The following is a 10451-nucleotide window of genomic DNA, read 5'->3' as shown; positions in this document are numbered from 1 at the left end:
ATTCTCAGCATTACATGTCATTATATTGGTATACAGTTTATGGTAAGTAGTGGCAAAAACCTCTTTGATTGGCCATGCCATTTACAATATCTGCACATACACGCAGACAATTAATGATTCAAACCCCATTAATATACACCCTCACCCTGATTAATATAACCATAAACCATGTCTTCCTTACCCATTAATTAAGTGACCACAAGTTGTTACTTTCAACGTTTCTCGGGTTTGCATGGCCCTCGCTTCCACAAATAAGTTTTTCTTTTTCTTTTTTCTTCTTTATCTTTTTTTTTTTTTCGAATTTAAGTTACTCATTTATGATCGTATCTGTACAGTGAATAATTAGTTGACTTACATTAATTGTTTTCTTCCCACCTTGCACGCAGCCAACGCCAACAGTTCCGACGGCGGCAATGCCATCGCAAACACCAGCAACCCTGCCAAACTCCGCCGGCAATAGCGACAACAACACTGAACAGAAGGCTCCGCAGTGCCTCGTTCGCGAGCAGGATCGGTACATGCCGATAGCCAATGTGATACGCATAATGCGGAAGATATTACCCCCGCATGCAAAAATATCTGACGACGCCAAGGAGACCATGCAGGAGTGTGTGTCCGAGTACATCGCCTTCATAACCGGCGAGGCCAACGAGCGCTGCCAGCGCGAGCAGCGCAAGACTGTCACTGCTGAGGATGTCCTCTGGGCCATGGGAAAGCTCGGGTTTGACAACTACGTCGAACCCCTCACCATTTACCTCCGACGATATCGGGAGTCTGAGAGTTCCGACCGCTCTCAGTTTGTGACGAGGGAGGAGCCCCAGCTAATGGACTATTGCCCTCCTGGGCATGCTGGGCCCCAGGTTGCAATGATGCCTCCCCCGCCACCATCTTATGGGCCGGAAAATTATTTCGGGCCCCAGCATGGTCCTCCCATGTATGACCCCTCGATGATGGGAATGTTTAGGGATGGTTCCTCCTCTGGTGCTGGTGGAGGCGGGTCATCGTCGGCTTCTGGGGCGCAGGGTGAGAACTCGTTGGGGGGGTTTGACCCGTTTGGTCACTTCAAATGATCACCACAGTTTAAAGAAAGGTCTCAGCTGTTTAATTAACAGACGTAATGAATAAATAATTGCATTAGTTTGCAATTAATTAGTAGTTATAAGTTATTGTGGTTGTAGTTTATCTCTATGTTTTAGCATGGTTGCAAAGTGAGTTTTCTTCCTTTGAGTTCAAGGACAAGTTGGTTCCAGTAATGTAATGAATAACTTCATCCCTGAATGTTCATTCCTTGTATTACATGTTCAATCGTTAACTTCATCCTCTGGATGTTCATTCCGTGTATGATATGCTCAATCGTTAATAGAGCTTTTCTATTTTGGATACAAGGAGCAAATAGCTGGTTCGGCTTCTGGGGTGCAGGGTGAGAACTCGTTGGGGGGATTTGACCCGTTTGGTCACTTCAAATGATCACCACAGTTTAAAGAAAGGTCTCAGCTGTTTAATTAACAGACGTAATGAATAAATAATTGCATTAACCATTGAATCTGTGTTGGGAAAGCTTGATGGGATCAAGAGTGCAACAGTGTCGCCCATTGAAGGCCAAGCTGCAGTCAATTATATACCAGAGCTCATTAATGTCAGTGAAGTTTAAGGACTTCTCTAAGATGCTATTTTTCCGCCTTTCTTCAAAAAACTCATCTTTTAAAAAAATTTCACTAACATTTGTTAGACACGATTACCACACCAAAGTTTTTCAGTAGTGTATTGGTATGCCTTGTGGGCACTTAGCATATGATGTTTTTCTATGTTAGGCAAGAAAAATTAAGGAAGCTGTAGAAGATGCTGGTTTCCCTGTTTCTGAATTTCCACAACAAGATGTAGCAGTATGCAGACTGAGGATAAAAGGAATGGCATGCACCAGCTGCTCCGAGTCTGTTGAGTGCGCTCTTCGAATGGTCGATGGAGTGAAAAATGCAGTTGTTGGTCTAGCCCTTGAAGAAGCAAAGGTTCACTTTGATCTCAACCCCACTGATACTAGTTGCATTATTCAAGGAATTGAAGATGCTGGCTTTGGGGCTGAACTGGTTAGTTCTGGGAATGATGTCAACAAACTTCATCTAAAACTTGAACGAGTTGATTCTCCAGAGGATATGACTATTGTCCAATCTTCGTTGAATCAGTTGAAGGAGTAATAATGTTGAAGTCGACTTGGCAGAGAAGAAGGTGGCTATTACCTATGATAAAGACCTCACAGGTCCAAGATCTCTTATACGTTGTATTGAAGAAGCTGGGCGTGAATCCAAGGTGTACCAGGCAAGCTTGTATGTTCCTCCAAGACCAAGAGAAGCTGAGCGGAAACGTGAGATTCAGATGTACAGGAACCAGTTTTCGGTTCCTATATTTTCATTCTCAATGGTACTTCCGATGGTTCCTCCTTATGGAAACTGGTTAGACTACAAGGTTCACAATAGCTCACTGTAGGGATGCTTTTAAGATGGATTCTTTGCACACCAGTGCAGTTCATTGTTGGCCGGAGGTATTTAATTTGTATATTTCTATTCTTCTTGTTCTTGTCATGAGTTTTGTAGCGACAACTTGTGAATCAATTACTTAAAGGAGCAAATACTAAATATTGATTTTGGATGACCTGTCAGGTTCTATGTTGGATCATATCATGCGTTGAGACGTAGATCAGCTAATATGAACACCATGTATTATGAAAATTTTTCAATTGCATGATTGATTCTTTCTTTCTTTCCTACATCAGGTTGTCATTGTTGCATTTTTGACATGGCTTGGATGGTTCATCCCTAGAGAATTTGGTCTTTTTCCGGAAAACTGGATACCAAAAGGCATGGATAAATTTGAGCTGGCGATATAATTTGGTATCTTAGTATTAGTGGTTGCTTGCCCTTGTGCCTTGGGACTAGCAACCCCTACGGCAGTAATGGTTGCAACAGGGAAGGGTGCTTCGCAAGGTGTCTTATCAAGGGTGGAAATGCACACCAAAAGGCTCATAAGGTAAGACCACCTTATCCTGGGAAACAAATTGCTTTTCAATTCAGAATCTGGGTTTTCAACTTTTCATGCATTTTATTTTCATGTTTTTTTTTCTGGTGTAGCATCATTATACTTGTTCCTACTTACTTTTCCTTCTGAGGACGTCGAAAACCTGTTTGTTTTGGTATTAGGAAAAGACAATTACTGATTAGACACTATCCAGATGTCTGAGGGTGCAAGTGTAGTCCGTTTACTCGTCTTTCCTTTGTTATGAAGTTGCTCTCCTCGTATTGGTCTGGTCATTTTGTATTATGACCTATGCTACCAACGTAGTTTATGTTGATGTTCCGTAATATAACAAGTTATGCACTTCATTTCTGACCAGTGAAACGCTCTGCCTCCATTCTGTCAACGTTTAGGCTCTTGACATAAAACTAAATGCAATCTATGTCATTGGGTATGGAGGATTTTCTTTCTGTATGTATTGGGATTGAACATGCAACTATAATTTCATAGTTGGAATCTGTCTCATATGACTCTTTGGTTCTGGACAATTGGGGGCTGTATGCACCTTGTCCATGTCAAGAAGCCATACTCGCCAAGTTTTAGATCCCCGTTTCTTGTAGATAACAGCTCTCACTGAGGGAGACTTCTCCCCAACTCCTTTTCTGATAACAAGGTTAATAATTGTTTCGGTTTTTTGTTTTTTTTTGTTTTTTCCTTTCTAAAATGAAAAGTTGAACAAATGGTACCTAAGTCATGAAGGTTGATACATTTTTTAGCATTTGACACTTTATTGATGTCTGGATGTTTACTGACATGATCCCTGCAGGTGAAAACGGTTGCCTTTGATAAAACAGGGACTCTGACAGTTGGGAAACTCGTGGTAGTCAATTCAGTAATGCAGTGCTCTTCTCCAATTGCTCAATGGAGGAGTTATGTGCTGTCTCTATTGCCACAGGTGCTTATATTTCAAATTTGTACATTAAAAGCTTCATTTGCGTAGTTGCATTAAAAATGTTAGTGTTTGTAGAGTAGTTAGGATGAGATAAATCACTGTTTATGCTATCGTAAAATTGTTTTGTCAATCATGCTAACATTCCTCTATCTGAGAAATATGTGGGCAAATAGTGAATCAAAGAGGTTAGCATTGATAAGGTGTACGCTGAGACAGATCCACTGGGAAAAGCTGATAGAATGAAAGAATTGCAGCTACGATTATGAAAAAGTTACGAGAGTGGTGTGAATAAATTACAATACCCATCTACACATGCTGTTTTAAACCGATGTTTTGAAGAAATTTTGAAACATTATTTCTATATTAAGTTTGTTTACCCATTTCTGTTGGAACTTTTATGATCATGTGGGACTCCCAGTCCCACATCGCCCATTTCCCATGTTTAAGTCATCTTTACAAGTGTGTTCTCACACTTATGGTTTGAAAAGAATTGGGCCAGACCATGGACCTTGGGCATTAGACTTGGAGGGTTTGGGTGTATGTATTAAATATCAAAGATGGGCCTTGAGCCATGAACCGTATGAACTGACGTGTGTCAAGATATGATATGTGTGATACTTATTGTTTCGATTTACTACCAAGAATGATCAGTTCAAGATATTAAATTCACTGCTTCATTGGGTAAATCCGATAAGTACTCAATAGAGAAGGTTCAAGTCCAAAAGCCACCTATCCCGATGCACATCATATCTAAGTTCTCTAGAAAGACGTTACTAATTTACTTAGTATCTTATTTTCTATTCAAATGTGGGGTATTGCTAGAGTTTGAATAGATAATGTGGGGTATTGTTGGAACTTTTATGATTATGTGAGACTCCCTGTCCCACATCCCCCATTTCCCATCTTTATAAGTGTGCTCTCACACTTATGGTTTGAAAAGAATTGGGCTAAGGCCATGGACCTTGGGCCTTAGACTTAGAGGGCTTAGGTGTATATATTAAATGTCAAAGATGAGCCTTGGGCCTTGGGGCTCTTGGGCTCGGATGGACGAAAACACAAGTTACGTTTTTGATTTTTTGGATTCAGTTTTTTCTGAAAGGATAAAACATATTGAACAATTATGTCCATTTTATAACTGATAAGAATGAACAGCTATGTTTGTTCAAGTTATGCCATTATATATATGGCAATAAGATCAGAAACTTAACATAGAATTTCCAACGCTTCCTTTTTCATCTTACACAGAGAAACACACAACCAATTCGCCAAGAATCTAAGTTCGAGTGCAAGAACTTGGATTAGATAGTTGTATCCTGCAAGATAGACGTCCATTGAACTACTACACGGGTGTAGGGGCGAATTTCTATCTTAGGTGATTGCGTTTGCAAGCCTCTATCTTCAAGAACAAGTCAGTGATTTGTGATTTTATATGCAATTTACTTAAGTGTTTGTATTTTGATATTTATTGTATCTGTTGTTGAATTTCTTATTCAAAATAATATGTGCAAATTATATATACTGTATCAGTGACATTTGATTGGTTTCTAACAATCTAAGACAGAAATTTGTGAAACCATGGATCAATCAAATGTTGGTGTCGTCAAGCAACACGTTGAGAAGCCTGAGAAATTCAAGGGAGTTGATTTCAAATGTTGGCAACAGAAAATTTTGTTCTATTTGACAACTCTGAACTTGAGTCATGTGATTACTTCTGAGGCCCCTAAAGCGCCAAAAAAAAAGGAGATATTCATGCTGAAATTCTGTAGGCTATAGAAGCCTGGACTCACAGTGAATTTCTATGCAGGAACTACATTCTGAATGCTTTAGATGACTCTCTGTATGATGTTTATTCATCATATAAGACAACGAAAGAACCGTGGGAGTCTTTGGACAAGAAGTATAAGTCTGAAGTGGCAAGTTCCAAGAAGTTTGTAATTGGAAAATTTCTGAATTACAAGATGAGTGACACAAAGTCTGTTGTCAAACAAGTTGAAAAACTCCAAGTGATTGTTCATGAGTTAGATGCAGAAAATCTTGGTTTGAAAGAAGGTTTTGTGGTTGGCTCTATTATAGAGAAACTGCCTTCGAATTGGAAGGACTTTAAGATTTATCTGGAGCATCTAACTCAAGACATGAGCATGGATCAATTGATTCTCAAACTGCGTGTGGAAGATGATCATCGCAGAAATGAGAAGTATGATGTCTCATCGTTGGAGGCAAAAGTCAATGTTGTGAAAGGAGGTGACTCACACAAGGCAAGGCACAATCAGAAAAACAAAGGCAAGGATGTTACAAAGAAAGCACTCACGGTTGTGAAAGGGAAAACCTTCAAGAAAATGAAAGGAGGTTGCTGGGTTTGTGGAAAGACAGGTCATAGGGTAAAGGATTGCCGCCATAAGAAGGATCAGAATTCTGAGAATTCCAATCAAGCAAACGTTGCAGAAGACAAGTTTGTTGCAGTTGTATCTGAAGTCAATTTATTGACTAATTCCAATGACTGGTGGGTTGATACAGGAGCAACAAGGCATGTGTGTGTTGATCGAAATTTATTTGTCACTTACCAATCTGTTGATGGTGGATAAAATCTGTACATGGGAAATGCAACTGCATCTGCCATTGCAAGGAAGGGAAAAGTGATGCTTAAACTCACTTCTGGAAAAGAGCTTTCACTCACCAATGTTCCGCATGTTCCTGATATTCGCAAGAACCTGATTTCTGAATCGCTTCTGAGTAACAAAGGTTTCAAAATTGTGTTTAAATCTGATAAGTTTGTAATCACCAAGGGTGGGGTGTATGTGGGAAAGGGTCATCTGGCTAAGGGGCTCTTCAAACTTAATGTACTTTCTGCTGATGCTATTAATAAGAATAACAAGCCTAGTGCCTCTTCTGCTTACTTGATTGAGTCATCTACATTGTGGCATGCAAAATTAGGTCTTGTTAATTTTCGTTCTCTTCAAAGAATGGTTAACTTAGGCCTATTGCCCAAATGTTCCATGAACAAAGTATCTAAATGTGAGATATGCACAGAATCTAAATATGCAAGACACTCATATAAATCAGTGGAAAAATCCAACGAAATACTTGGTTTAATCCATAGTGATCTTTGTGATTTCAAATCCACACCAACTCGTGGAGGAAAGAATTACTATATTTCTTTCATTGATGATTGCAGCAAGTACTGTTATGTCTATTTGATTCATAGTAAAGATGAAGCTTTAAACATGTTTAAGACATTTAAAGCCGAAGCCAAAAATCAACTAGACAAGAGAATAAAAGTCTTAAGATCGGATAAAGGTGGTGAATACGAATCTAATGACTTTGCAGAATTTTGTTCAACACATGGAATAATACATCAAACGACAACACCATATACTCTTCAACAAAACGGAGTGGCTGAACGAAAAAATCGTACATTAAAGGATATGATTAATTCCATGTTGAACAGTTCTGGTGCACCACATAATTTATGGGGTGAAGCACTCTTTGCTACAAACACAATTTTGAACCGAATTCCACATAAGAAGACTAATCAATCTCCTTATGAAATCTGGAAAGGTAGGTTACCTACATACAAAACCTTGAAAGTGTGGGGTTGTCTTGTGAAAGTTCAAGTGCCTCTTCCAAAGAGACAAAAACTTGTACCAAAAACAGTGGATTGTATATTTATTGGTCATGCCAATAATAGTTCAGCATATAGATTTTTGGTTCATAAATCTGAAATTGCAGATATTCATGTAAATACAATACTTGAATCTGCCGAAGCTGAGTTCTTTGAGGAATTTTTTCCCTATAAAGATAGGTCATATGTTTTGAACAAAAGAGTACATGATGATACTACAAGAAATGATGACGAAAATCATGCCTCAACTTCTAGAGTTCAAAGCCAAGATTTGGAACCACGGAAGAGTAAAAGAGCAAAAATTGCAAAGGATTTTGGTCCTAATTTCCTCACTTTTGTAACTGAAGAAGAGCCTCAAACTTATAAGGCTGCATTAGAATCATCTAAAGCACCTTATTGGAAAGAATCTATTCAAAGTGAAATAGAATCCATCATGCAAAATAATACATGGGAATTGGTTAATTTACCTTCTGGAAATAAACCAATAGGACACAAATGGATTTTTAAGAGGAAATTGAGACCGGATGGTACCATAGACAAGTATAAAGCTCGTCTAGTTGCCAAAGGGTATCGTCAAAAAGAAGGAATTGACTATTTTGACACTTATTCACCCGTAGCTAGAATAACTTCTATAAGGTTATTAATAGCTATAACATCTATGTACATGTAAACACGGAAATTTCTGCGATGAACGAGACAAGAAACACGTGTACAAAATAATATTTGTATTGATGATTTAGGGGTTACAATCTCTTCTACAAATTTAGCCTCTGATTCTATCTTTGTAATGGGTAGATTTGATGTTGTTGATCCAAAGGGCCGTCGGGGCTTGATCTAGGGATGAACGAATGATGGATTATGAACACTTTCTTCAAGGGCCGTCGAGGCTTGATCTTGAATTAGTGGAAGTTCTTCAAGGGGCCATTAGGGCTTGATTTTGAATGAGGATTTGACGAAGAACGAAGAGAGCTTTCTTGATCCTTCGGGATTTTCTTGGGAGCTTTGGAGTTTCCAAGCTTCAAGGTTTTGGTGTGAGGTGAATTGGTTATGAATTGGTGTCCCAAAATGAATGCCTTGGCCTCCTATTTATAGAATTCCAAAACTTGATATTTTGGATTTAAATAATTAGATGAAATAAATCATTTCTGCCAGGTGTTAATACGTGTCCTGTTTGATGACTTTTCCAACTTATTTCGATTTTTTTGTTTAGACACACGCTACGTGTAAAATTTATGTAATACATGAGCGTTGAAACTTTGATTTATAGGTCAACATTTATTTACAGAAATTTCGATGTCTACAAATGCCCCCACTTCAAGGCGTGTCGTATACATGTGCTTGTCATGTGTAGGAGATGCGTTTTGAAGTCCCTTACTGTAGATGTCGATCCAAGGGCCATCAAGGCTTGGTCTTAGACTGGCTGGTAATTTCTTCAAGGGCCGTCGGGGCTTGATCTTGAATTTGGCTGGAAGATTTTCTAGTTTCCTCCAATTGTTGATTTTCCACAGGCTTAATCTTGAACTGGGCTGGAGGGGTTTTCTGGTCTCATCCAAAGGACTTTCCACAGACTTAATCTTGAACTGGATTTGATTCAAGGGTGGTGGACACTTGATCTTTAATCGGACTTGTGATTTCTTTTAGGGCCGTTGAGGCTTGATCTTTGAATTTAAACATAATCACGAGCAGTTTCAGGACATGCATGCTTTGAAAGATCAAGGAAGTTCGTCGCATTTTCATATGAACCCTGAGTAATTTGGTCAACGGTATGATCTTCAAGATTGATGGGCTCTTCTTCCAATTGGTGACTTGATCTTTAAGGATTTGATTCAATGGTGGTGAATCGGCACGTGCAGCTCACAACTCCTAGCGAGTTGACCCAAGAATTTGAGGGTCAAAACGAGTCCACAACCCAGAGTGATTGCAACCCTGATGATATGAGATACTTTTGATTTTGAAGAAGTAGCGGATGAATCGGCATGTGCTTTGTTGTGCTTGTCTCCACATGCTTCAAGGTGTCATTTTTTACTTGCCTTATCTGTTCTTCAGGCAAATGTGGCATCTTCTTGAGTTCCTCAACTCAGACTCCTTCTGCTGAGTTGATTGTGCAGGTTGTATTCTTCTCTGCTTGTTTCTTTCGCCTAGCAGAAGTGGTGCGCAACCTTTTGCCTTTAAATGGTCCTTCAGAGCATCACTTTTTAGCCACTCATCCATGCTTGGCAGCTTCAGTGTAAAGAGCCAACACCATATCAACTGTTTTGAAATATTTGTTGAGGAAATTCGAGATCCTTCAACAGTTGAAGATGAGTACTCGAGACCAACGCTAGGTAAGCAACCAGGCAAAGGTTCCTAGCAATCAGTTCCTTACCAGGAGCTTGAGTGGAGGTTCTGACATATTGCTTTCTTTATCCTTGTCTTCGCAGTGAAGAGGGATGACAAAGAAAAGGATATGGAGAAAGCATGTTATGAGATACTCTTGCTTTCCACCCCAGTGATATGAGATACCTTTGCTCTAGTATGACTTGGTTGAAGAGGTATTTCCAGGGAGGAAGAAAACTGAGTATGTTGAGAGGTTTTAGTTGGAGATGTATTCTTGGTAAGGAAGAAGGGTTAGGCGTTTGTATTTTCAAGGAGGAAGAAAACTGAGTTTTGGTTCCGGACACATTCGGCAAGGAAGAAGAGAAATTGGATGTGTGTCTTGCTATAGAGGATGGAGGTCGAATTATATTGTGAGTTCCCAACAGCAAGTGGCAGGGTGGATGTGGCCTTGTTTCCCATGCTTTGTCGGCCAAAAGTCAGGTAGGTGGGTATGATGGACTCCACACGTTTTCAACTTTGTCAGTGATCTCTGGCAAAGTTGCAAGTGATAGCCGAAAG

General features: G+C 39.5%; 1 protein-coding gene across 1 annotated transcript; it reads left to right on the top strand.

Annotated features, from left to right (window-relative positions):
- The first annotated feature begins 413 nt into the window (after positions 1-413).
- LOC139190447 (nuclear transcription factor Y subunit B-1-like) lies at positions 414-1076 on the top strand. Its single transcript, XM_070810752.1, has one exon. It carries the CDS (start codon positions 414-416, stop codon positions 1068-1070), a length of 657 nt encoding a protein of 218 aa, XP_070666853.1. The 3' UTR covers positions 1071-1076.
- Positions 1077-10451: the final 9375 nt, after the last annotated feature.

Source organism: Malus domestica, chromosome 02 (genome assembly GCF_042453785.1).
Source record: "Malus domestica chromosome 02, GDT2T_hap1".
Classification (NCBI taxonomy): Eukaryota; Viridiplantae; Streptophyta; class Magnoliopsida; order Rosales; family Rosaceae; genus Malus; species Malus domestica.
The sequence above is the reverse complement of the archived record's forward strand: the minus strand, read 5'-3'. Positions and strand labels throughout refer to the sequence as shown.